General features: G+C 47.5%; 1 protein-coding gene across 1 annotated transcript; it reads left to right on the forward strand.

The window, feature by feature from the left end:
* The first annotated feature begins 651 nt into the window (after nucleotides 1-651).
* Nucleotides 652-9,425, forward strand: RHOU (ras homolog family member U). Its single transcript, XM_032313081.1, has 3 exons — nucleotides 652-1,220; nucleotides 2,901-2,959; nucleotides 8,562-9,425. Exons 1-3 carry the CDS (start codon nucleotides 959-961, stop codon nucleotides 9,015-9,017), a joined length of 777 nt encoding a protein of 258 aa, XP_032168972.1. The 5' UTR covers nucleotides 652-958; the 3' UTR covers nucleotides 9,018-9,425.
* The last annotated feature ends 17,926 nt before the right edge of the window (nucleotides 9,426-27,351 follow it).

Raw genomic sequence — 27,351 nt, forward strand, 5'->3', positions numbered from 1 at the left:
ATTAATGTCACCAAATTTATTTAAGGAAAAGAAGAAATTTGTTCTATAAATTAATTTGCTGGCTCATGGCAAACCACACGAGAATTAACACTGGACCTGACATCATTGTGCTCCCAGATGATAGCAGATAAATTATTTTAGCAGAAAAATCACAGGACGGGCTGTAGGCAGACTTTAAAAGTTGCCTTTTAATTCAGTCTCCTGCAGACACGTCCCCAGGACACTTCGTTTCCCCTTGGGTGGAGCACTGTGGTCAGCAAGGGGCCCCGGAGCACAGGCTGCTACCGAGAAGAGGAGGCGGGGAGCGAGGGGAGCAGGAGGAAGCTCAGGCTTCCCTGCCCGCGTGGGCGCAACAAGGCGGAACTGGCGGTGGAGTCGGTCCCGGCGCCGGGGGTGGGGGTGGGGATGCCGCCCTCGGCCACCCAGCTCCTCCACGCGCCGCGCCCCAGGACGGGTGTTCGGGGTCCTTCCCCGGAGCGGGCGTCCGCTGCCCTTGCGACGGCCCGCAGCCGCCGTCCGCGCTCCCCTCTAGCCCCGCGTAGCACCGCCTCCCGCCCGGGGGTGCAGGGGCCCGGCGCGCAGGCTGGGGGCGCTGTGGCCTCGGCGCGGGGACGGAGCGGACCGGCCGGCCCCGCCTCTTTCCCCTCCCCGCCCGCCCCCCACGCGTCGTGTCGCCGGGAAGCCGGGAGGAGACCGAGCGCTCGAGCTCCACGGCGCTCGGCCCGCAGTCCTCTGACCGCGCGGAGCAGAGCCAGGTGGCGCCGCCCGAACCCGGAGCCGCGACCGTCCCCGACCGCCTTTGTCTGGGAGCGTGCGGCCTGGAAGCGCGGCTCTCGGGGTCCCGGCCCGCGGCCACAGCGCCCGGTGACAGCTCTTCCCTCCCGGAGGGCTCCGGGACGGAGGGGCGGTGGGGTCGGGCCCTGCTCGCCCGCGCCTGCACGCCCGAGCGCGCGCCCCGATGCCCCCGCAGCAGAGGGACCCCGCATTCCCCGGCAGCTGCGAGGCGCCGCCCGTTCCGCCGCGCCGGGAGCGCGGGGCGCGCGGGGGGCGCGGGCCCGGGGCGCCTGGGGGCCGGGGGCGCGCGGGCGGTGCCGAGGGGCGCGGCGTCAAGTGCGTGCTCGTCGGCGACGGCGCTGTGGGCAAGACCAGCCTGGTGGTGAGCTACACCACCAACGGCTACCCCACCGAGTACATCCCCACCGCCTTCGACAACTTCTCGGGTGAGCCGGGCCGGGTGGCGCTCCCGGCGCGGGGGCGCGTGGCCGCAGAGTCGGCCGGCGCGGTGCCGAGGGCCGGGGCGCCGCGAGGAGGGAGCGCGGCGCGGGGGTCGCGGGTCCCCGAGGAGGCTGCGGGGTGGGCCGGGTTCCGGCTGTGGGACGCGGACCCGGCGCGGAGCGCAGGACCTTTCCCGAGCCTCGGGGACGGGGCGCGCGCGGGGCCACACGAGGGAGCGCGGGGCAACGGGAATCCCGGGACCGGAGCCCGGCGGAGGGCGCGGGGGACGGGAGACCAGAGCCTGTGCGGAAAGAAACGAGACGGCAATTTAGTAACAATCAGGTGGAGTTCAGGTGGCCCGGTCAGTGGGCTGCGTAGGAAAGTTTCGTCAGGTCGTCGTTGCTGGCGCCGCTGCCGAGTTTCAGTGGGAAGGTGCCCCGCAGGTGCCATTACCTGGGGCCCCCGAGAGCCAGTGCTTTTCCTTTCCGTGGCTTCCCTCACAGGGGGCGTCTCCGCTTTGAAGAGCCACAGAGAGGGCAGGAAATAGTTGATTTAGTGAGAACAGCACCCAGGGCTCAGGTTTGGATTCCAGCTGGAGAGTACACGCGATTTCTTCTGGGTCCCCCTCCCGTGCTCCCACTTCCATGTCCCCCTTTGGCTCCGTTTCTGATTCTTACTGTCTTTTCCAAGACTCTCTGAGCTGTTTACAGCTCTTATGTATGGTGTGCTGTTGTTTTTTGGTTGGTGGAAACAAAGATAAAGGATTTTTCAGGTCTTTTTGAAATTTCCTAAAGTTAAAACCCACAGAGGCTAATGCGAAGCACTCTGTCTTGCTCTTAAAGAACCAAAACCAAAACAAAAACAAAAACCCAACTTCTTGACCTCGAAAATCCCATGGCAAGGGCTTGCTTTCTTCCACTGTGTCTAAGGTACCCTTCATGAAACTGCTACACTAATGGGTTTCCACGCAGTTTTTTTTTTTCCCCTCCCAGCTGACTAGTGTAAATATTAAAAGCCACTTAGAAAGTTGTGCTGAGACCCACCTGCGTGATTAATTCAACTAGAAACCTCCAGGCTGTGCCCAGATGCAGGCCTCTGCCCCTTACCCCATCCCAGTGGAAAGGTGGGCAGGCTTTCTTTTCTTTTCTGTGTTAATCCTTCCTTTGAGCTGACACTGTGAGATAAGCAGTGCCCTCTTCTATAAACAGGACAATGCAGGCAGCCTGTGTTTGCTCATGTTCTCAAAACAAGCTACAATTTTATGATAAACCATGAAGTCTTGGAACGTTTCCCAAGGGAAAACAGAATTATTTGTGAGGTTTTCCACTGAGTTAAAACGGCAAGATTGGTTCCTATTTACACCCCCCAGTGTTGTTTTTAGGCTTTTTGAAACAAGTGTGATAGGAAAATAAATCTTCTGGGGCTGAGCAAAAAGGGCAGGCCTTTCTAGGGTGCGCCCTCAAACGGCTCAGGGATTGCAGCTTCAACCCTAGCCAGGCAGTGAATTGCTAGTCCTGGAGGGTTTGTAAACAAAAATGCCTCCATGGGGGTCTCCTTGTTTTAGGCAAGTCTTTAATTCATGAGGGGACCCAGAATAGCTGAAGGGTAGTTGCAGCTGAAACCATTATTTTCCTGAAAGGGGTTAAAAGACACCCCCTGATCCTTATTTTTGTCTTGTTTTTCAGCTGTGGTGTCTGTGGATGGGCGGCCTGTGAGACTCCAGCTCTGCGACACGGCTGGACAGGTTAGTGGCTCATCATGGCTCAGTGCTGGGAAGGGAAGTGGCCTTTGAGAGGCCTCAGAATAACCTCCATCCATAACTGGGTTGTTCTAAAGCCTCATGAAGTGGTCCCAGCCCTGCCCTTCTCAGAGGGTGGTGGGCAGGGGGAGAGAGCTCTGAGCTCCTAAAGCAGCTTTTGGCTCAGCTTTGCATGGTCAGGACTGGGGGACAACAAGGTCAAGATCAGGAGTTCTTAAAGGAGTTTCTGATCTTAATTACTGCCTTGTTTTTATTAAAGAGTGTCAATGATGCTTTGTGTTCATTTCTCAAAGTAAGCTGGTGATAGGATCATTTTATTAGAGGTCAACAAGAAAACTATTAAATTTACTCAAGAAAAAGATGGAGTTTTTTTAAAAAAGATTTTATTTATTTATTTTAGAGAGAGAGAGAGAGAAAAAGAGCATGGTGGGGGGGGCAGAGGGAGAGGGAGAGAGAATCTTAAGCAGACCCCACAGTGAGCGTGGAGCTGGACATGGGGGTCAATCCCAGAACCCTGAGATCATGACCCTGAGCTGAAATCAGGAGCCAGACACTCAGCCAACTGCACCATCCAGGCACCTGTCCCCCACCCCGTCCACCTGCAAGAGAAATGGATTGATGTCACTGGGTGACTATTTCCCTCCCTAAGCCGTGGTTGGAATCACTAGGGCCACCCCCTTCCTTTGAAGCAGAGAAGGAGTGGTCGAAGCTCCCTGAGCCGGGGGAGTGAATGAGCCTGGACGCAGTCTCTCCAAATCTTGTCTCAAGGGTCAGGCACTTGGATGACCCACCCAGGGAGGGATGGGTCCTGGGGTGTGCCCTGACGAGCTTCAAGGACGACTCATCGGCCAATTGTCCCCTGGCACGGTGCTGGTCGCTGAGGTTTCCTTGTTCTCTGGGAGAACCCAGGGTGCCGTGTCTTGAGTTTGTCAGTTGGTCAGCATGGAGTCTTTCCTGTCCGCACTAGAGTTAGAGCAAATGTGGAGGGTCCCTCTGTAGGCGCGTGAAGCCACCTCACTTTCTGAGGCATTGTCACATGGCCGTCTGTGTGTAAGAAGCCGGCTTTCCAGGATTCCCAAGCGTCTCATCCAGATGGCTTGCCTACCCTGGGATAGCAAATTCACAGGTTTATTTCTCAGAACTCAAGGTGCCACAAGACTGGGCAGCTTTGGTGCCCATCTCAGTGCTGGTTTGGCGGTGAGTGGTGGCCTTGCGTGTCCTGTCCCCTCTGTCCCGGAGCATCTCCACTCGCCCCTTCAGCGGCAGCAGAGAAAAGCAAACACACTGTGTATCTTCCTGCCTGTGGGAGGGAAAACTTAAAAAGAACACCGCTCTTCTAATATGGAATCTTTCCGAATACCGTTCTGGTATTTGTTATGAAAACTTAACTGCTTTGTATAAAGTAAGAATCTTTTTCCTACCACGTGTCTGACTTTCTGATCTTGGAAATGAGGTCAGAGTCCCCTGTCAATAAATGTAGGTGTTCCTGCTAATGCAAGAAGGGGTAGCTGAGCAGCCCAAGAATAAGACCGTGGATCGGAAGCCCAGGAGGCATGGTTCCTGGGGACCCTTGAGAGGAGAAGCAGGCAGATCAGTGCATACCCTGCCCATGAATGGGGGTTCCCCTGTTAGTGGTTGACTCCTGTCACAGACATGGCTTCCTGACTTGGGCTTCGAGGCCTAGGGCCTGCATGGTGCCTGGCACAGAGCAGGGCTTAATCAGGGTTTATAATGCAGACATGTAATGGAGTGCTGGGTCCTGGGGAATGCCACCTTATGTCCTGGCCTGCCCCTCAGGAGACTTAAAGTTTGTAGGGAACATAAGCCAGTTGGTAGAACTTGTGAAAGAAAGCAGGGAAGTGCCATAAGGAGGAAGGCAGTGTGGACTTGGGGTGCAGGACAGGGTCTGGGAGAAAAACCACTGGGCCATTTTGAAAGGGCATAGGACTATCACCAGAAAAACTTTGTGGAAATGATCCTGAATTATTGAGGCAGAGTTCGATTTTTTCCTTAAGATGGTCTGTTTAAAAGTTGGGAAGCACAGGAAGAATTTTGGAGATACTTCCATGAAAAAAGTTTATAATAGGGGAATAAAAGGACTTTGGTGCAAGTTGTTAAGTTTTAGTTTATTTGGAAATTATTCTTCTGGCCTCCTGGTGATGTTCTCATTGAGTTTTACTGTATTTGTAAACTGCTGTATTAGTAAAGTATACCTTACTATGTAATGAATGAATAAACCAATTTCAAGAACTGTGAAAAGTATACAACTGGTAAGATAAGATTGTTTTTTTCCTCTACTCCCCAACTATCCATTAGGACTTATTTTGACTAATAGCAAAGCCAGTCAGAGTAGTAGTTCTTTCCTACCTTCCTTATTCCTTAGCCCAGATCTGATAAACAGCCTTTTAAGGGACTTGATTGGACACCTGCTATATTTCCCTAATGTTGACTCACTCAGTGAAACACCCTCCTCCTCCGGGCAGTCTCCGGGCAGTCCTCTGGATAGCCTTGTGGGCTTAAAGTGACTTGTGTGACTTGTTTCCAGCTCCAGGGGAGCATGAGCACAGGTGGTCCTCACTGGGGCCCAATTGCAGATTTCAGATGGAAGATCAGAGCAAGAATATGGCTCTACTGGCTATATTTAAATATATATATGTAAATATTTATACTTATATATGTTTATATATTATATTTATATATATTTATATTTATTTTATTTTTATATTTATATAAATATATATGTATATATGTTTATATATACATATATATTTAAATATAGCCAGTAGAGCCATATTCTTGCTCTGAACTTCCATATATATGTGTGTGTGTGTGTATAAACTAGAAATTGCTCCGAGCTTCCATATGTGTGTGTGTGTGTACACACACACACACACACACACACACACACACGAAATTGCTTTTTGTGCCTTTAGGTTTTCTTGTTAGGGAGGTAGGTGAGCCCAGAAAATTTTAAAAGGAGTTTTTAACACTGGACTCACAGTCTTACTCAAGTGAAAATAGATCAGAGACTGAGGACTTGGAGAACATACCTTTGGCATAAGAGAAGGGGACCATCACTGAAATAGGAGAAGGTGACTATGGCATTGCCAGGAGAAGCTGAAAATTCTTCCACCTTTTGACCCATGAGGCACTTGGAAAAATCCATGCTAAAAAAACCAAAAACTCATATTGGAGCTTGACCAGCACTACCATCCAGTGGCTTGTCTGCTACGCCCTGTCCCTGACTGAATTCCGTATGTCGTCCCCACAGACCTGGCAGGTGCCTGCTAATCCCTGGGCCACAGAACACCTCTCCTGGAGGGGACATTCCAGTGGGCCTTGTCATGCAGGTGCTTGCTGTGTTGATTTCAGCAAATAGCTAAGGTTTCTGGTCAGGCAGTGAGGAGGACGGCTTGATTTCTGCTGGGCTCCCTGAACCCGTTAGCCAGAATCTTAGAGGTCCAGGGAGCCTGATTTCCAAAGCCCTGTCACAAGGCCCAGCCCCTGAGCTTGCCTTTTTTTTTTATTGGTAATGTAACCCTAGCTCGCTGGGCACGGCCAAGGGTGACTGGCTTCCAACAGTGAGCTGCTGCTGCCCGAGGGAGTTGACCTTCCGCAGGGCTCGGTTTTGTGCTTCTCTGAGGCCTCGGAGAACAGAGGCAATGTTTTATAGCAAGATCTTCTTTGCTGGGCCATCATTGACCTGGTGGAGTTTCTGTGTTGATTCTTTCAGCACAAAGTTGGCACTATCTTTTTAACCATTGTGCATCGAAGTCTGACAAGTGGCATAGACAAAACACCTGAGCCTTTGAGCTAGTTGACTTTAGTGCTGTTAGTCTGTTGTTACTGTACAGTGGAAAAACGGAGCCTCCAAGAAAGAAAGTGCCTTCAAGTAAAACAGATCCAGGTTTCCTTTATACCTGCAGAACAGCCACAGATGCAGAATCCTCTGCACGTAACTAGGAGTTGGTAAACGATCAGAGTATGCCAACGGTGTTCTGAGACCTGGATGACATTCCACTTTTTCATGCCATTAGGAAAATATCTGTCATAGGACACTTGTGTGAGGCTGGCACCCACAGGTAGAAATTATATTTTACTTTATTCATTTTTTATTTTTTAAAAGTTTTATTTTACTTATTTAATTTTAAAGATTTTATTTATTTATTTGACAGACAGAGATCACAAGTAGGCAGAGAGGCAGGCAGAGAGAGAGGGGGAAGCAGGCTCCCCACTGAGCAGAGAGCCTGATGTGGGGCTGGATCCCAAGACCCTGGGATCATGACCTGAGCCAAAGGCAGAGTCTTTAACCCATTGAGCCACCCAGGTGCCCCTAAAAGTTTTATTTTTTAACTTTTTAAAAAATAATATTTGTACCTGATGTAGGGCTTGAACTCACAACCTTGAGATCAAGCATAGTATGTCTTCTGACTGAGCCAACCAGTTCCCCCTAGTCCCTGATAGAAATTTTAAATAGGGATGAGATGATGTAAATATTTTCCTATGAGAGAGTTGAGTGAAAACTTTCAGTTCAATGATTGGGTCATGGTAGGCGACTATGAAGAAATGCTGATTTGGAGACACACATTCCTACAGGGACTGAGGACAGGTTTGTCTGTCTGTGGCCAAATCCCCAGGGCCTACACGGTGCCCAGAGGCCAGCATGCATCTCTGTTGAGTGGATGACCTTGGCAGGTATTTAGCAAAATGATGCTTCGTTGTTAGGATGAACTGTCATTATTCCATCCAGTTCTCGATACCCAGAGTAGAGTGGGTATGCCCGTTCTTGGGTCCTTTATCAGCCCAAAGCACGCTGCATGGAGGCCCCTGCTATTTGCGGGGAAAAAAGAAGGGAAAGGAAGTTCACAAAAGAAGAAAGGAGGGAGAACAAGAGATCAAGCAAAAACAAAGAGGTATATCGAGCAAGAATGAGAATGTGTCAGCCAATGTGACATTGCAAGTCACATTGTCTTAGGTGACTTTGAGAGGCATAGGCTCTCTGCACTGCCAAGGAGAAGCCCATCAGAGGTTGTCAGCTCCAATTCTGGGTCTGTCCTTGTGTCTGATTGACATCATTCAGTGGCCTGTGCCTGCCCTAAGTGTGTGTGGTGCAGATGGGACAAGGCTGCCATGAGGACAGGCAGGGCTGGATTCTTCAAGAGAGAGCTGGGTTAGTCTGGGGATCTCTGGGGTCAGACTGAGACTTGGGGATCCTTGTGACTGCTGCCTCGATTTTAGAAGAGTAACTAGATACCAGATTTGGAAGAGTAAAGCTGGGTTACTCTAAGCTGAAGCCTGGAGAAAGGAAATTTGATTTTCATAATTCACCTACTATCATTGCTTTTTCTGTGGTAAGTTGCCAGAGGGCCGTGGCACTGGTGCAAATGTCGAACGCCTGGGGCAGGTTTGGGGGCCTGGCGGTGCAGGAGCCCTGCACAGGTAAGCAGCAGCATCGCTTTCTGAGGCCCTGGCCTGTCCCTCCATAATCGGACCTGCCAGACCCTTTCAAGAAAAAACAGTAAAGTGGTCTCTTTGTCGATGAGACTCGATTGAAGAGGTAACTCTCGGCTGCTCTGATTGGTTGCAGGATGAGTTCGACAAACTCAGGCCTCTTTGCTACACCAACACGGACATCTTTCTTCTGTGCTTCAGTGTGGTGAGCCCCTCCTCCTTCCAGAACGTCAGTGAGAAGTGGGTGCCAGAGATTCGATGCCACTGTCCCAAAGCCCCCATCATCCTCGTGGGGACTCAGTCGGATCTCCGAGAAGACGTCAAGGTCCTCATCGAGCTGGACAAATGCAAAGAGAAGCCAGTGCCCGAAGAGGCGGCCAAGCTGTGTGCTGAGGAAATCAAAGCTGCCTCTTACATTGAGTGTTCAGCCTTGACTCAGAAAAACCTCAAGGAGGTCTTTGATGCTGCCATCGTCGCAGGCATCCAGTACTCGGACACTCAGCAGCAGCCAAAGAAGTCCAAAAGCAGGACTCCAGACAAAATGAAAAACCTCTCCAAGTCCTGGTGGAAAAAGTACTGCTGTTTCGTATGATGCCGGCCGGGTGCCTGACTGGTGGACTTAGACGGCGTCCGCGGTAGAAGCTATATTAGCTGAAGGACCCCTGTCATCGTGTAGGAGCCGTAGAGACAACGTGCGCACGCACGTCTGTGTATGCGTGTGTGTATGCATGTGTGTGTGTGCACGCGTGTGTATCATAGCTGGAGTCTCAATTTATGTCTTCTCTCTTGTCTTTGATATTCTTGTGTGTTTGAGCTTAGGGACGAGCTAATCATTAATTACGCAAGATGTTTTTGAAGTCAGTGGAGCATTTTTCGTTAACTCTGGAAACATAGAGCTCTAGACCTCTGCATTAATTTATATCTAATTTGAAAAAGATGCCTCCAATCTGGGTGTCAAGAATGAAATCTTTTTTTTTTTTTTGCTGTGTTTTAATGGACCAAAGAACACAAGAAGAAAATGGTGTGGTTAACCCTCGTCCCTTGACCAAGGGCTCCTTCCTGTGAGTGCGTTACGGCCCCTGGCCAACTATGGTGAAAATCACTCTTAGCTCTGAGACTCCACACACTTTTAAAAAACTTTTTTAAGGAACTAAAATCTGAGGGGGAAAAAAAAAGAGAGACCTCTGCCTCCAAGACCTCAAACCAGTCACTTTTGTCATAGGCGAATACCTGATTGCTTCCAATTGAATATCAACCTGCAGAGAATGTGCTACTGGACTCTGGCACTGGGTACACCGGAAAGAAAAAGTTGTTCGTTGGAATTTTTCATTCTTAGACCAGTCGTGTTGACATCGTACTAACATAGCCAACATGCCTTGTGGAGTAAAGCAAGTATTAGAAGCTCTTATGTTTCCTGTGGGGAGTGACTCGTGTTGAGATCAGAATGTGATATTTGCTTGTTCGTGTGCGTGCACCAAACTGCCTGAATCCCTGGTGGTTAGAACACTAGGGAACATCTATCGGAATTGTCTTAAAACTTCCATACTGTTTAACTTAGCCCACCTGCAGGGATGTGGACATGCTTGAAAGGCCTGCAGCAAGCATTTGTAGGAGACAAGGTATACTTTTTTCCCCTTAAGTCAGCTGAAATGTACACACACACACACACACGCACACACACACACATGCATATGGCTGTATTTGCTGCTGATTCAGACTTTTAAACAGTTAATGAAAAAAACCCAGCCACAAAAACAGATGTGAGGGAAGCTCAGCTTCCTCTTTTTCTTACTTTTTTGAACAGATCTCTTTCTGATTGTATCCCTTTCAGATATGATTTTAAGTATACCTTGACACAGTTTTGAGACCATCTTAAAACACGAACATCTCTTAAAACCTGTTTTAAACCTGAATGTCTCTTGAAACCTGTTAAAACCACCAGGTAAAGCCACAGATGCCTTTGAGGGACCTGGCAGAGACCAGGGCTAGGAGTCAGAGGGCCCCCCAGGGGGCGGGGGACCACAGCTCCCCTTCTTGGCTGCATCCTTGCTGGGGGACAGCCGGGAAACCATGTACTTGTGAAACATTTGTGTTCTTCAAGGTGACAGTTTCTAGGGCTTCATCTTTCAGAGAAAAAAAGTCCCCTATCAGCAGAGTAAGTTTTTCTTTACTTCATGACCGCTGTGATTCTGAGATGCCAAAAGGTGGCCTAACCTGTGACTTACAACGTCTGGTTGCGCCGGGTCAAGCAGAGTTACCAAAATCAACTCGGCAACTAGGGAAACTTCCGTAGAGCCGGTGGATAGAAGAAGTCTTACCTTTCTGTCGGTCTTGTGTTGTCTTTTTTATATTTAAAAAAGCGAATTTGTGTTTTCCTATAGAAGAAGTAAAAGATTGAGTTCGGGGCTTCTTTGATTTTTGTTAGTAAATAAAATTAACTGGTTTCTCTGTTGAAAAACAAAAATACTTGTATTGGTCACTATTTATTTTTCTTCGGCTAGCCGTCCTAGTTTCCCGAAGCGTCTAGTTCTAGCCTGAGTGAGTAAGATGACGTCATGTGCCGAAATGCTCCAAACAGACGCTAAGCTGGGCTGCCCGGCTCACCTGCTTCCCAGGCTGGGCTCTGCCTGCTCTGGGTGCAGCGATTAGGAGTGGCGGGAGAGCTACTGGGTGAGTAATTTTAAATAGTACTTTTGTATTTAAGCAAAGGTCATGGAGTACCATGCAAATTAATTTTTAAGATAGAACACAAGACTTGAAAGACATTTCATGCACGCGACAGCATATGGGGCTGCTCTTGGTCCCCCCGTGGGGTGGGCCACTGGGGGAAAGCTGGCAGGGAACATGCCTATGTTAAGCTTTACTTAAGTGGCTTATTTTTAACCCAACTCGATAGAACCCTGTACCATTAGCGCAAAAAATCTAGAGGGTTGACCTTTAAACACAGCCATTTTTAGCATGTTGCTGCATTTTATAGACTAGTAAAGGTATGATTGGTTGTACTTGAGGCTTTCCTCCATTTATCTTTCTTTGTGTGATTGGGCAGAAAAGTTCTTAAAAGTATGTGCTTGAGTTAAACATGAAGTTGATTCACTTCAAGGTGCAAACACTGTTAAACTTGCAGCTTGGTTTTTCAGACAATTTTATGAGTGGTGCTTTAGGAAACGCCACTGTAGCTCACCTCCTACAGTGTAGGCCAGTCATAATTGAAAAAACCAATAGACTCCCAACCTGTTTTATCACTTTTTACCATGTATGTGGCAATGAGCCTTTTGCAATATTATTCTCTGTGCTTGACAGACTTCAGGAGAAGCCATCCAGGTATGACATGAGCCAAAACGAAGGCAAGGTCTTCTTCCCAGGCTGTCGTAACCTGGTGCCTTACCAAGTTGTGCATCTCTGTTTTCAAGTGTAAATGATGTTGAGTAGAATGTTGACCTTGAAAATGCTGTAAGTGAGGTGGTATGAAATAAATTCTGACCTATGGATATAACTGCACTTGCTTTTTCTACCAAGGAATGTCAGTGGGAGTGAATAAAAGCTTAGCTGCATCAAAAGCAGCCTGGTTGGGAAGCGTCATGGCGGCCACCAGAGGTGTTTGGGGAAACGTCCCTGACCAACGTTAAACGCTTCCTGAATATGGGGTTTTGAGAGTTGGGGGTCACAGTCTGACATAAGCCCTCTCCGACTCTAGGTCTGTAGTGGATCGTGTGCTGGTGGCCCACGTGTGTCCCTGGCAGGAATGCTGTTCTTGGAGCCAAACACGGGGGCCCAGAGAAGCACTTAGAGTGTAATGATGGGTAGGTCACTAGATCTGAGCCTCAGTTTCCTTATGTGTGAAAGTACTGCTTTTCTTTCCAGGCTACTTGAATCCTGAATGAGAATCCATGGGCACATGTGGGGTCAGTGTCCGAGATCTCTAAAGGTGATGGAAGGGATTAGGCCATGAGCCTCGCCAGCTTTATCAGCAAGGCCAGCAAGGCTCAGATGTCTCCGTCCCTGAGGGCTAGGGAGTGCCTGTGTGGTATATTGCGGTCAGCCTTCTCATCACACCACCAGGACGTGGCCCTTACCCCAGGGAATGTGGCGCTGATGGCAGGAGCATTCTGAGAGACCAGATGTCATCCTGCTTCCGCCCTTAAGCCTCAAGGGTGAAGGGCTCCTGGTCATCTAGGAAAGGATGGGCCTGTCACCCTCATTCCCCATGGTGCCTCTGTGGCCAGGCCTTGCCTCTCGTATCCACCGAACATTCAACCACTTTGCTGTGAAGAGAGCAGCTAAAATTACTGCTGCTGATACCCAGCTCACCGTCCTTGGCCTCCACTGGCAGCCTAATCCCAGCTCAGAGGACCCGGAAGTTTCTCTTCAACCACACCCTGCTTGCCTTACCAGGATACATGGACAGAGCCCCAGTCCCTTTAGAAGGGGTCAGGGAATGCTTCATGGCGACATTTCCAAGACCTGAGGGAGGTGAGAGAATGACTAGTATTTGAGAGGAAAGTGTTCTGAAGGGGAAACAGCAGGCGCAAAGACCTTGAGGCAGAGCAAGTGTCTGTTATGTCCTGGAGGCCAGTGTGGACAAGACTAAAGTAGTGCAGGGAGAGGAGCAGGAGATGACCTAGAGGAGGGGAGAAGGTCAGGGAAAGGATGAGGTTAGAGAGGCCCCTGACATCAGGGAGGGGATGGTGTGGTGGAAGGGCCCGGGAGGAGAGGGCTGAGCTCCAGAGTCAGACTCTCTGAACTTGAATCTTAGCTCTGTCACTTACTGGTTGTGATTCCTTAAACAACTTAGATTTCTGTGTCTAAACTTGAGAATCTATAAAGGGAATAGGCCCGGCTCCTGCCTCAGTGGTCTGATGGGGCTGCAAATGTGAGCTGCTCAGTCAGTGTCTGCTCTGATAGGTCTTGTTGCCCAGTTCTGTTCACCTCTCTCACAGTAGGCTGCCTAGGTGATTTACATATGACTGGCCCCCAGTGGCTCTTGTCTTCAGCCCTACTAATTTTTGTCAGCCTTATGTTTTATATGGATGATAGCACCTTTATTTTTCATTTCCACTCATTTTTACGTAATAAGAGCAAAACAAGAATTACTCCAGCAGTTGCACAGGCTGACTCTGGAATGGAGATGCTGCAGGGACTGTTGGGGGCTGGCCATGGGTGGGGAGGGCCCTGGGCCAACTCCCTCCGAAGGGGAAGGTGGAATTGAGCTTCTGAAGGTGGTGTGCTGAGTTGGACTGACACAACGAAGTAAGATTTGTGTGAAAGTCAGGGATCATGTGTCCAGGGCGTCTGGCCCTTGACTCTTTTCATGCAAGAAGTTTTTGCTTCAGATGAGCATGAGCAGCTCTGTGAATCTAGAGCCATTTTTAGAATCCTTGTTGATCAGGCCAGCTCAGCCAACCAGTTTCCCCCCTGCAGTCCTGCCAGTACAACTGAGTCCCGAGGAGACCCAGTCCGCATGTGGAAGAGGCATGTGGTCGAGAACCCGATGTTGATCTCCAACCTGATGTCTGTCATCTAAGGGGAGGCTGCGTTCCAGAGCAGGATATCCCTTTTCCATTCATTCGCCTCCCGAAGGTCCCACAGATACTTCCAAATGTGATGCCTTCTGTGAGTTTCCATTCGCGACTGCAGCGAATCCCACAAATTTAGTGGCTTAACACGATATGGATTTCTTACCTTACAGTTGTGGAAGTGAGAAATCTGAAATGGGTCTGGCTGGGCTGCAGTCTATGTGATGACAGGCCTGCGTTCCTTCCTGGAGACTCTCAGGGAGCCATCTTCTTGCTTCCCTTGGCTCTCGAGCCTGCCTCCATTCCTTGGCTCAGAGCCTCCCCCACTTTCAAAGCCAGCCATGGCTGGTCAAGTCTTTCTTCGAGGGCATCCCACTGACACTGACTCTGCCACCTCTTCTTCCCTCCCACCCCCCACTTTGGGACCCTTATTATTATATGGGTTATATATATTATATGACTTGGAGAGTCGGTAATTTCTCCCTGTCAAGGTCCATGGGTTAACAATTTTAATTCCATTTGCAACCTCAGTTCTGCTTTGCCGCATAATGCACGCCATCCCAGGATCTAAAGTGTAGGATGTGAATGGGCATCCTTGGGGGCCGTTCTCCTGACCATACTCATGGCCCAGAGGTTAGTTCAGTGCTCCCCAGATCACTGGTGCCTCTGTATTCGTTTTCTTCGGGAGTGTTCAGAACACAGCAGTCAGTGGCCGTCATAGTCAGATGTGTGCAGCGTTGGCAGGCCCCCCCCCCCCCCCCCCCCCCGGGATGTAGCTGGCTGCTGAAGTCTTAGGTCATCCCTCGTGAGGGTAGAGTTACCGACTATTTCTGGTCCCATTGGCGAAAACACCCATCATGTGACATGGTGGAAATCTTTTCTTACCTTGATATCATTAAACATGCAAATCTCCTGTCTCTTTATTCTGCACCACAAGCACCTTTGTTAGGATTTTGCATCTCGGGGAGGTCCCCAAAGGGAGGGAACGCAGTGATCATACCAAGGGCCTCAATCTCTCTTCCCAAGACCGTGTTCTCTCCCATTACCTTAACAGAGTGGTTTCTGATTAGGATTTGGCCTGAACTGGGGAGAAAATGTAGTAAAAATGGCAATGGGACTATTTTCCGTATTTGCCTAGTTTTGCAGAAACAGGCTCCATTTTCGCAGAGCTGTTTCTAGCATTTCCTCTCCCTCCAACAGTGGGAAGGGTAATGTTCATTTGGGTCCGGTGGCTGTGACTGTGGAAAGCATTTTCAAAAGGGTGTGGGTTCTGATAGTCCAAGCACACTGCTTTGGAGGGTTTAAACTGAAAGCACAAAAGGGACTTAGACATTTGAGAATAGCCCTTAGCACAGAAGCTTTCGGGAGTGGCGCGGGCCTCAGTCATACCTTGACAGATGCTGGATAATCATCGGTTAGGGCTTAACTTAAGACAAGTGCCATATTGTACGTGGCTGGTGGAAGAGAAAGTCGTGTGCTTCAGGAGTAAATATCAAAACTGATGGTTTACCGTGGACATCAGGAAGCCTGACTACTCCTGCTTGTCATGGATTTAGAACATAGCTGACCCAGCTGGTGGAGGCTCAGTTCCACTTTGAGTCTGTTCCACTGTCTAAAGAGGTGTTTTTTAGGAACTTAGAACTCTGACACCTAAAACATCATCACCCCCAGCAGGAACAATGGAACAATTTTGGCTTGCCTTACTTATTTAGCAAGTGTTTTCTTGGTAAACATGCAGAGAAATCACACCGACACCAAGTTACCGAACCCCCAGACATCTCCCTCCGCTTTGATCTTCTTGTTTCTCCCTCAGCTTCCTACTTGTCATTCTGTAATGACATCTCTGGACAGATCACAGAGCTGGAAGGGCTGGACACAGGCTCTGGTTGCCTCTTCCTGCTCTCAACCAGACAGATAAGGGGATTTCCAACCCGTTTATTTGATCTACAAAATTTACTTCCTTTGTCATTTTATTCAGGATCTAAGGGATGAAAGTGAGGTTGGGGCCATTGGGTGAGTAATAATTGCCTTTGTAACAACCTTCAATAATTGTTAAGATCGTATTGCTGAGGGCTCACCAAGAGTTAGACACTCTCCTGTGTCCTGTGTCACCAGGCCCTTAATTGAAACCACCTCACCTTTATCCTCAAAACCGATTGCCTGTTGTTGAAAGTCAGGGGTTTCTATATCAAAAGGGAAAAAGTGGAGGGAATCAATTATTATTGGGGGAGGGCACGGATTGCATGGAACACTGGGTGTGCTGCAAAAACAATAAATACTGTTACACTGAAAATAAATTAAAAAAAAATACTACTTTGTAATGGGAAATGAAATAATTATATAATCCTTAAAAATAACATTAAAGATAAATGATTTGTTGAGATAACTGAAATAAAGACAATGAAGTTGCATCTATTGACAAAAAAAAGAATTATTTAGATAAAACAGTTCAAAATTTTCTTACACAGATGTTGGTAGAGGAGCTCAGGAAACAGAATGGGTTTATAAGAGAGAACTGAAATTTATGAGCGACCTTCACATATTGAGCATGTAAAATATTTTACCTATTACTGTAGCCTGCCTAAATCTTCTCCTGACCAATGTTATGAATGGAAAATTGAATACATCTCTTCTAACCTCACACCTCCCATGGGGAGCGTGTATCGGATTGGTTGCTATTGTCCTCATTTATTAGAGAAACAAAAGGACTAACTGGCTAAGTAAGGAGCTCTGCATGAGTTAGTGGTAGAACCATTAATCAGTGGGTGTTATTTTAAGCCTGAATTTCCCTTTTCCATATCTGCTCTCATATAGAAGATACAGAGGGACCTTTAAAACCACCAGTAAGGAGGCACTAATTTAATGATCTATTTCTGTATAACAAGCCACCCCATTCCTTGGCTTAGGAGATAAAATAACAGCTGTTGTTTTTTTTTTTTAAGATTTCATTTATTTGAGTGAATGAGTGTGCAAGTATGCCAAGTGTGCAAGAGGGGGGGTGCGCAAGAGGGGGAGGGGCAGAGAGAGAAGCCAACTCCCCACTGAGCAGGGAGCCGGACATGGGACCCGATCCAATCCAGGGGTCTGGGATCACAAACTGAGCTGAAGGCAGTCGCTTAACCAACTGAGCCACCCAGGTGCCCAAAACAACAGCAGTTTATTCCTTCTTGTGATTCTGTGGGTTGACTGGGTTCTATCGAGGTCCCCCGCAGCTGGGAGCTCGACTGGGGTAGACTCTGTAAAGAAACCCCGGTCTCTGTCCTTGTCCCCTCTCAACTTCAGTGTCCAGCCTGAGTTTCTTACAACATGGAGACTGACTCCCAGGAGGGAGTGGGCGAGGAGAGAATGCCCCGGTATGCAGCCCCGGCGTGCACAGACGGACCAGGCATGTTTGTGCTGTAGTTGCTAAGGCTCATGGGTCAAAGCAAGTCCCAGAGACAATGTGGGTGGCAGGTGGAAGTTGCTGCACGAGCATGTGAACCTGGGAAGGTATGTTTATTCGAGGATTCACGTGGGAAAGGAAGACTCCGAGGCTGCCAGGGCTGGTGGGTCTGTCGGGCATGTCTGTTCCGCATGAAGAGAGGCGGATTGTAAATACGATGGTGCATGTGGAGAATGCAACTAACCTAGCAGCCAGGACTTCCAGTGATGAAAGGTGTGTTTGTCATCTGTATTATTTCAGTGAGGGTCTGACTGTGGTCTGAACCCCTCACTGAATCTTCTTCCTTTGCGGAGAGAGCACACTGAGAATGGGTGAAACCGGCACCTTGCCGAGTGTACAGACAGCTGGATGGGAGGAATTTGGGTACTTCCGTTGTTTCCATCTGTTGTTTCCATATTTCTTTTTCCAGCAAAAGAGACAGATTTCAGCTGCATTTGGACAAGTGGATTGACATAGAGCACAGGGTATATGAAGCACTTTAAAAACCGGATATTAACAGTATCCCTGGTGCACCTGGGTGGCTCCGTCGATTACATGTCTGCCTTCGGCTCAGGTCATGATCTCAAGGTCCTGGGAGCTGAGTGAGGCTCCCTGCTCAGTAGGGGAGTCTGCTTCTCCCTCCCTTCTCCCTTCCCCATGTGCACGCTCTCTCTCTCTCTCTCTCTCAAAATAAATAAAATCTTAAAAAAAACTGTATCACCACTGCTACTGTGATTATGAATAGTAATATTCTACGCAGAACTGAAATTACTCTCAACCATCTGTTAAGTACCCGTTTCCCAAAGCAATAGAATGGGCTCCCAGAATGGCTGGTTTTATTCCCACGCTGCTCCTCTCCCCCGCTGAAGGCATTTCCATAGGTACTTGGGTCCCAGGACGCTGTGAGGCCATCTGGTTTTGACTGTCATTATCCTTCTGCCAAGCCCTGTTCATGCTCCTGAGACCATAGTTTGCTTTTGTCTTGTGTGCAGTTTCTAGTGCCGGCATTGGGGATTTAAAGGAGAGTTTCGATTGCCGGCGGGCGGCACGCCCACAGGAGGGGCTGCAAGGCACAGAGCCGAGAGGAATGCCCCAGGGTTACCAGGCTTCCAGAGTCCACATCCTGCCTTTGCCACTGACCAGCTCTATACATTTTGAGAACGAGTTTACTTGGCCTTTCATTTCTTCAACCTCAGCAGGAGGTGAAGCTATGAAATCTCCATTTTCCCTTTTTACCATTATTTTAAGATAATCACTCTTCAGCCTTGATTTCTACAGGCTTAGGAGGTTTTATCTTAAGCAAAATCAATGTCAAATTAAGTAATCAGTGATTTTCACTGAATTCCACGTATGGACAATTTTGACTTCAGCCCCTGGTTTATCTGGTCCATGTGCACGGGGGCAAAGGCCTCCCGGCAGCTTCTGCCCAGAGACATGGAAAGAGGAGGCCGCTGTGAGTCTCGAGAGCCTGGCTGGCCGAATCATGGGTAAATATCACTTTTTCCTGGAAGACAGAAAATCTCTCCCTTTCGGACGCATGAGCAGTGCAGTGAGTGGACTCTTCGTGAATCAAAGCCAGTTAAAGGCAAAGCAAAAGAAAAAGATAAAGGAAAAAGATGCAAGTAGAAGAAAATAAGGAGATTGGTTACGGTGAATTTAGGCTGCAAGAGTTGGTAGGTCATTCTCTCTCTCAAGAAGAGAATTTATTAGGCACTGTGTGTGCATGCAGCTGTGATCCCGAATGCCCTTCAAGAACTTTCTGTGCTGGATACGGAAAGTCGTATGGAGATAAACATGCCCCCTCTTTGATCCGTTCCTACTGAGATTTCCCAAGCTAATTAGTCTCTTTGGGGGAGACAGGGTTATCTCTTATTGACTCAATGACAATTAACTTTTTAACAACAGTAACCTTTAACCACAAATGTGCTACGATTTACACAATATCATAATAGCATCAACTGAAAAAGATGTGTCAGTCCTCAAATGTTTATTAATCAGGGACCTTTATCCCAAAGAACTGTGTTGAATTCAGGTCCGCCAGGCCTTGAGTTTAATGATTTAATGCATAACTGATGTGGGAAATGTTATTCCTGTGCATGTGGGTGCTGTGGGATGGAGGATAAAGAATGAGAGAGGGAGCACCTGGGTGGCTCAGTGGGTTAATAAGCCTCTGCCTTCGGCTTGGGTTGTGATCTCAGGGTCCTGGGATCGAGCCCCGCGTCGGGCTCTCTGCTCATCAGGGAGCCTGCTTCCTCCTCTCTCTCTGCCTGCCTCTCTGCCTACTTGCGATCTCTCTCTCTGTCAAATAAATAAATAAAATCTTAAAAAAAAAAAAAAGAATGAGTCGGGAGCTGTGTGTTTAGGAAGAAGTTGTGTTTAGAAACTACCATTAATAGCTGTTTATTTGGATAATTTTAACTCATGAAATTAATATATTCTCATTTTAAGAATATTGGGAAAACTAGAAAGGAGAAAAATAACCATAGCCCTATCACCCAATATTTGGTATTTTTGTTCCAGTCTTTCTTTTATATACCTATGCCTCCCCTTCACCATCCCTTTCTGTCTTTCTAACTCCAACTATCATCAGACCCTTTTTTTAAAAAAAGATTTTATTTATTTATGAGACACAGAGAGAGAATAAGCAAGGGGTAAGGGCAGAAGGAGAGGGAGAAGAAGACTCCCCACTGAACAGGGAGCCCAAATGTGGGGCCTGATCCCAGGACCCCGAGATCAGAACCTAAGCCAAAGGCAGACACTTAACAGACTGAGCCACCCAGGTGCCCCTGCATCAAGGATTTAGGTAAGGGTCTAAAATGCCTTTAGTAGCAGAGCCCCTCTGAGGGGCGATAGTGTAAGAAGGGGTTCAGGTCAGGGCTCAGACCCCTGCTCTGCCACATCATAAGTGTGGAACCTTGCACAAATTACTTAATTCCTCTATATCTTAATTTCCTCAGCTGGGAAAAAAAGAAGTCCTCCTTCAAAGGACAGCTTTGAGAACAAAACAAAGAACCAGGAAGGAGTTCTAGATTAAAAAAAAAAAAAAAAATCTCGTGCTTCCTAACATTTGATGTGGTTGCCAGGCTTCTGAAAATTCACCAGATCCTGGAAGTTCTGAGGCCGAGAGCTGGCTCGGGATAGGATCATCAGTTTAGCTCAACTAGGTTTGAGGGTTCTAACCCAAGGTGTGGGATGGCAATCAGTAGGCGAAGTGTCACTGCTTCAGGGGAGACACTGTGCTGGTCAGTAAACCGAGCATAAACGGGAGGACCCGTGATGGGTCGTCCCAGGACAAGGCGCTTTCTTTCCTTCATGTGGTCATTGCCTTTCTGTCTTCTCTCTCCCTCTGTGTCAGTTGAGGTCTTCCGGGAGGCAGACGAGGAGCGGGGGTTAGGAGTGTGTGAGGTTTACTGGGGAAGTGGTGGTTATGGATGATACAAGGGAAGAAGCAGGCTGCATTGGGCCACCACAGATGGTGACACAGGTGGCACAGGCTTCGTCAATCTGAGGAGAAGCTCCAGAGCACTCGTACCCTTCAAAGGGTCTCCACTTTGGGCAGGAGGAGCCCCATCCTTGTACCCAGCCCTCTCAGTCAGCTGAAGACTGCCTGGGGAGAGCATGCCCACCACCCTCCACCCACCCCCTGCGAATGGCTGCTGGTGGCTGGGGCTGTCTTGTTCTGTGTTCTCCCAGCAGGGCTGCAAGTTCTTTTGGGGGTCGGGGATGACGGGAGTGAAGGCCCATGGCTGCCACACCAACTTAGTAAATCTGAGAGGTCTATGTGCTCAAAATTCAGTCATGAAAACAGCGACATGAATTGGACTCTAGTATGTGCTCAATGGTATTTTAAATAATTGTACTTAAGCTTCAAAACAACCTTGAGTTAACTTTTATTTTCTACATCTCCCAGAGAGTTTAAGTAATTTGTCCAAGTTCAATGGCTGCAAAACGGCAGAGCCAGGGGAGTCAAGTGCATGAAATAAAATGATCATCAATGCAGGGCAGAAACTTCTCTTAAATTCTTACAGACATAGAAGATGTGAATTTAGCTTATCCAGATAATATAGGGATTTTGCCTTGGTCACAGCATGTGGTGGGAGGGAAAGAGTGGACATGGGCTATTGAGCTAATTACATTAACGTAAAACAGAGGACGGAGTGTGTGGTTAGAGTGGGACCTCATGGCCACCTGCCTCCAGATTACTGGCCTAGAGAACCTGGCTCAGACTATGCTAAGCCTTCAGAAAGTAAGTACAGGGGAACCGTGTATAATTAAGAGGCGCTGGGAACAAGGCCTTTCAGATTCCCAACTGTCCTTATCAAGCCAGAAACTGGAAGGACTGGCCCTGCTTTCATCCTTTCACAAAACAAAGAGGGCCTGTTTAAGTTTATGGAAAGTCCACTGACGGGTGAGGGGAGAGGAAACTTCTTTCTCAAGACATCCATGGTGGAATTTTGGGAGATTCGCAGAAAGTAAAAGATGACCATCAAACTTGCGCTGTATTTCATTCAGCTCAATCCTGCTAGTCTAATAATGAGAAAAGACACCTAGATACCCGTGCCCTCAAGGGAGGGCAGAATGACCCCTTAATTCCCAGCAGGGGTTTCTGTCCAAACCTCCCTTCTGGAGAAGCAGAGAGAGTGAGCATATGCTCAGGTCCTGGGGCTGCCCCAGAGAAGACCATGGCACTGGAGGGGCCGAGCTGGGCTCAAGGCTGATTTGGGAGGTTGTCTCCAATCCAGGGTTACCATACAATATTTGGAACATACTTATACTAAAAAATTATTGATTGTCTGTCTCAAATTAACATTTTTTTGACTTGGTGTTTTATCTATTATATGTATTTATTTATATTTCAAAATCCTATGTTTTACCTGGTGGCCCTAGTCTAGTTCTAATCTCCAGAACTGAAGAACAGAGCCAAAGTGTAAATCCAAATGGGCTAGATAGCAAGGTAGATTTTAATAGCCAGGCAATGAGATCAATTAGAGATTACAGATCAAAGCAGGAACTTTTGAATTGTTGGAATCGTAAAAGTTATTGCCTAATTGAAACATACCGAGTGCTCTGTAACAGTGTTTGATGGAGGCAGGATAGTCACTACAAAAGTGTATCTAACCAGAGCCACTGTCATTACCACTGTATTACAGCTGAGGAAATCGAGGCACTCAGAGTGCAGGGGACCTACCCTAGAACACACAAGTGACGGAAAGGGGACTTGAGCCAGAGGAGTCTGCTTTGTAGATCTTGGTTCTCCCTTTATTTCATTCGCTTATACAGATAGGTACTTAAAGTCCTTAGAAACTTCCTTCTGAAGACAATTCGTCTGTGCATGGGTTAGGGATGGGTTAGTGGAGAGAAAAATCAGACTTACCAGCCTCTTCCTTAATAGTCACTGATTAATAAAAGGAAGACATTGTTCTAGGAAGAGGGAGTTTTCAATAATAGCAATATGTGACGTGTTGCTTGTTTTAAAAACCTGGAAGTCATGAGTGCTCTCCTTTTGGTTGTACTATTTCCAGAGGACCTCCTTTGTAAATCTGTTCACGGATTTGCCAAGATGTTTGGGAAGCACACCGTGTACATTTCGCCCTGGGCTGTTTTCTGTTTGCTCTTCTAGATCCGGCTGCCCTTCTCAGCTTGGCTGTGCGGACTGGGGAGCTGACCTCTTCCTCTCTGTCACCTGGATCTCTACTTCCTGTTGGGTTTACCCGTTGGCAGGCACTGGGGGAGCTGGGCGCTGGGGAGAGGCTGGAGGTTTCTTTGTTCCAAGCTCTGATTGGTGCTCCCCACTTGAACCTCCAGGCCTAGGGCTGGTAGCCTTTTGTTTCTGGCTTTGCCCTGGGGTCCTTACCACGGCTCACTGGCTTCCTTAGTCCTCTTCTGACTCTTCTAGATAGCGGGTCACTTAAATCTCTGGTCACCCCTTGAGGATGTCATCTCTTTCCTGCTGGGACACTGATTGATACCAAGCTTCATTATCTCTCCTATGATTGCTGCTTTTCAGATTGTTCACAAGAGCTGGGGAAAAAAAAAAAAAACTTTTCAAACCAAAGACAAAAACACTGAGGTGATGGGATTTACTTGTGAGAAAATAAAACTCAAATGACATGCATGTTGACTGTGCCCCAAGGACGAAAGACGCTGTCACTGCTAGGATAGGAGCACTGACGAAGACCCATCGCAAAAACACTTCTGGTATGTGTTTTATCAATGTAAGTGTCTTTTAGGTGTGTAGCTACATGCAGAGTATCCATTGCTGAACTACACAGTACACACATTTCTGTAAATATATATTTTATCTACATATACACATCTCATGTAAAGAAGACATCTACTAATTGATTAGGTTTAGCAAGGAAGAAAGGAAATCATGCAGGACAAATGACCACTCTCTTTACTCAAATACTTTCTGAGCTGCTCTAAGAGAGATCATAGAGAACAAAGAAGGATATTCCAGGGAAGAACATTTCACTTCTGTGTGAGGGAAAACTTTATAACAGTGTGAGATCCAAAAAGAATTTACAGTTTCACTATATGTTTTGTTTTTAAAGATTTTATTTATTTGAGAGAGAGAGAGAACATGAGCAGGGGCGGGGCAGAGGGAGAAACAGACCCCCCAGTGAGTGGGGAGCCTGACACAGGGCTCGATCCAAAGGCAGATGCTTAACTAACTGAGCCACCCAGGCATCCCAGCTGTATGTTATTTCTTCATAAGGATCACTTGATTTTGGTTTTTGGTTATATAACCTATTGTGACCCTTAGAAGAAAATTTCATGAGTTTCATTACACGATGTAAATGAATTTTTAAAAAAAAGTCCTTGATAACCTCTCTTTATGTAGCTCTCATTTTGTTGTTGTTGTTTTCTTGTATGCTAAGGGCTGAATTTTAAAGAGACTGAAAGAAAATGGATTCTTGGCAGAGATATCTAAGGGTTAACAGTCTTCTGCATTTTGGCAGTGGGTAGAGGGTGTGTGCAGTTATTAGAAAAAGAATAGCTCTCAATGTGTTAATGTAGCTGGGACAAAACAGCCTTGCTCATAGTAACCGTTATGTAAGTGTCTACTAGCATTATTGCTAGTATTTTACTTTGACAACATCTTTTTACGCGACTGTTGAAGGTTCAATAGGCCTAGCCATGGCTCCCCCCACAGCGGGATCAGCTCCACACCCCCAGCAACCAGCCCCACTACCCCCCGCCTCAACCCCAGGCCTCTCTGCAGCTTCTCTCACCTGCAGTCACGGAAAATGTCACCTGGTTTCTACTCCTGCAGAGACTCTGGAGAGACTGAAAAGGAAGGAGAGGACCTTGCTAGAACAGGCTGCGACAAAGCAGTTTCAGGGGATGGTGCTGGCCAGCTCCCCGATTTCTGCTTCTCAGCCCGAGGTTGTCCATGGTCAGCTGTCTACTGAAGACGGGCTGCGGCCCCATTACCCAGGCCACGAATGACACATACAGCCACAAAGCGGTCATACCGTGTCCTCGCACAGACGCTTCGAGAGAAGGCGGAAATGAGGCCGAGGGAAAGCGAGCGAGCATCTGTTTCTAAACAAAAAGGACGTGTGTTTCTTCACCTGGCAGTTGCTGTAGATCCTTGAGCTGGCCCAGCAGACAAGTAGGCATCCATACCCTGCAACTAGATGGGAGATTTTAAACTTAATTATGCAATCAGTAAGTCAAATACCTCTGTTTCGTACTTTTTATTTCCTCAAAATATTTCAAGTCTTTGTAAGATTCTGATTAACTTGCTTGCCATTTTCACTGAATAGGAGGCTCTTTTTTTACTGTTGGTTCACTTAAGAAGGTAACCGTTACCAAAAATGTAATATTAATACGTCTCTGTAGTTACAATTTTTAGATACAGAATTCATTGCAACAGGAAAGGTCTGGGAGGATTCTTAACAGAAGAAAACTCAGAAAAAGTCATTCTTTTCCAACAGTGTACAAATCTTGCCTCTTTTTAGATATCGGTCCTATTTTTATTAAATGAGAAAGCAATAACATAAAAATAAAGTGCAGTTGTTCCCCTGTGAGCTGGCTTTAGCCAGGAAGCTTGTTTCTTATTTAAGTCTCATGCAAAAATTCACCAAGTAGCAAGAAACCCTACGAGACAGAACACATAATATCAACTTATTTAGATTCACTATGACAAGTATTTGTTGATCATTCATTATGTACCAGGCGTGATCGTGGGCATTGTAAATTCAGAGATGACTGAGATGGCTGGATCCTTAAGAAGCTTGCAATTCCTACGCAAGACAGGAAGTTGGATGAGGCTTTCCTATACAAGGAGGGGAGTTCCAGGAGCGCCTGGGAGATGGAGCCTGGACAGAGCGCCCAAGGAGACTAGCGGTTCCTTCTGGAGGGAGCTGCCTCTTCTTTGCTTATGTATCTGTCTTTTCTGATAGACGAGGACTGCATGAAAACAATGACAATGTCCGCTTTGTTGTATCCCTTCCAAAAGTACAGGGTTCAACTTAGGTTTTTATAGAAAAATAGGAAGACAGATGGGAGGCAGGAGGAAGGAAGAAAGGGAAAAAAGACAAATGGTTAATAATAGAGGTGATTCTTGAGCCAAACATTAAAGGATGAATACGATTTTTCTAAATTGGAAAAGAAAGAAGCAATAATTAATTCTGCCTGAAATGGGAAAACGTCAGCACAGATTTCATAAAAGAGATGACAGTTTAGCCAAACCTTGGAGGCCACCAGAGTTCTTGATTTGTGCTGTGCTCGGTGACCCATTCCCAAGAGTATGGAAAAGGGAGGAAAAGGAAGGCTTCCTAGAGAAGCCTGGCAAACACCTCATCAGCCAGATGATGAAGGCCAACATCACCACGTAAGTCACAGCGGTGGCAGGTGCCCTGGATACAATGCAATGAGAAGGACACTTGGCTTCTGTGGTCTTTCTCCCTAAAACCATAACCCCCGTCTAATCATGATACAAGCATGAGATAAACTCAAGTCAAAGCACATCCTACAAAATTCCTGACTGGGACTCCTTAAAACTCTCCAGGTCACCAAAAACAAGGGAAGTTTGAGAAGCTGTCATAATGTAGAGAGTGCTGAAGACACGCCAACCAGATGAGATGTGGTATTGTCGTGGGGAGGAGGGCAGGAAAAGGTCATTAGGGGGAAACTAATGGAATCCAAATAACGTGTGGAAATTGGTTAAGGGTAATGTATGAAGGTTGGCTCCCTAGTTATGACAAATGTGGCGTATTAACCAATATGTTAATGATGGAATGGAGGAGGGTTTTGAAGAAACTCTGTGTACTCTTTGCAACTTGTCTGTAAGTTGAAAAATATTCTAAAGTAAAAGTTTATTGAAATTAACCAAGAAGAGGCACACGCTATTTCCAGTCACAGAACTGACCCAGGAACTCAGAGCTACCTGCTTGTGCTAGGTCCTGCTCTCAGATGCCGTCATTCAGTACTATTACGTGATTACTAAAATAAACGGAGTCTGTGTTTCACTCGTCAAGAGCTTGTGGCCAGGAGTGCCCAAACAGCAAATAAATACACCAGCTGTAATTAGAGGGGAGAAAAGAAATCAAGTCAAACTGTGTATGCAAGTGGTCTGTAAAACAAGCCCAAACGGCAAAGAGAAGGAACGCTGTTCACCATCTTCCCTCCCGCCCTCGTTTCTCTGGCCAGTACCAGAGGGGCCGCACCTCACCCACACGGGTGTCCCACGGGGTGTCCAGGGATTTGAAGTTAAGGGCCACACGGGCTTGTATGACTTTGGGCCCCTTGTTGGCTAGGATTTGGAATTTATCTCTGCCTATCCTGGGTGAATACGACCCGTGGCCCAGGCTGGGCTGGACAGTGTGAAGTCCCTTCTCATGTATAGGGCTCGTCTGAGTTTGCCTGGCCTAGGAGCACTCGAACAGAGATAATAGTATCTGTGTTGCAGCATGAAAAGCCGTTGGACCTCAATAGCACTGAGGCCAGGGAGGAGAGCAGCCTTGAATAACCCCAGGACCAAG

The sequence above is a fragment of the Mustela erminea genome, chromosome 14, assembly GCF_009829155.1.
Source record: "Mustela erminea isolate mMusErm1 chromosome 14, mMusErm1.Pri, whole genome shotgun sequence".
NCBI lineage: Eukaryota > Metazoa > Chordata > Mammalia > Carnivora > Mustelidae > Mustela > Mustela erminea.

Bases quoted from the DNA above. Each gene is read 5' to 3' on its own strand.
- RHOU (XM_032313081.1), top strand. From the start codon at position 959: ATGCCCCCGCAGCAGAGGGACCCCGCATTCCCCGGCAGCTGCGAGGCG. The intron at 1,221-2,900 runs GTGAGCCGGGCC...CTTGTTTTTCAG, and splicing joins CGCCTTCGACAACTTCTCGG to CTGTGGTGTCTGTGGATGGG. The intron at 2,960-8,561 runs GTTAGTGGCTCA...GATTGGTTGCAG, and splicing joins TCTGCGACACGGCTGGACAG to GATGAGTTCGACAAACTCAG.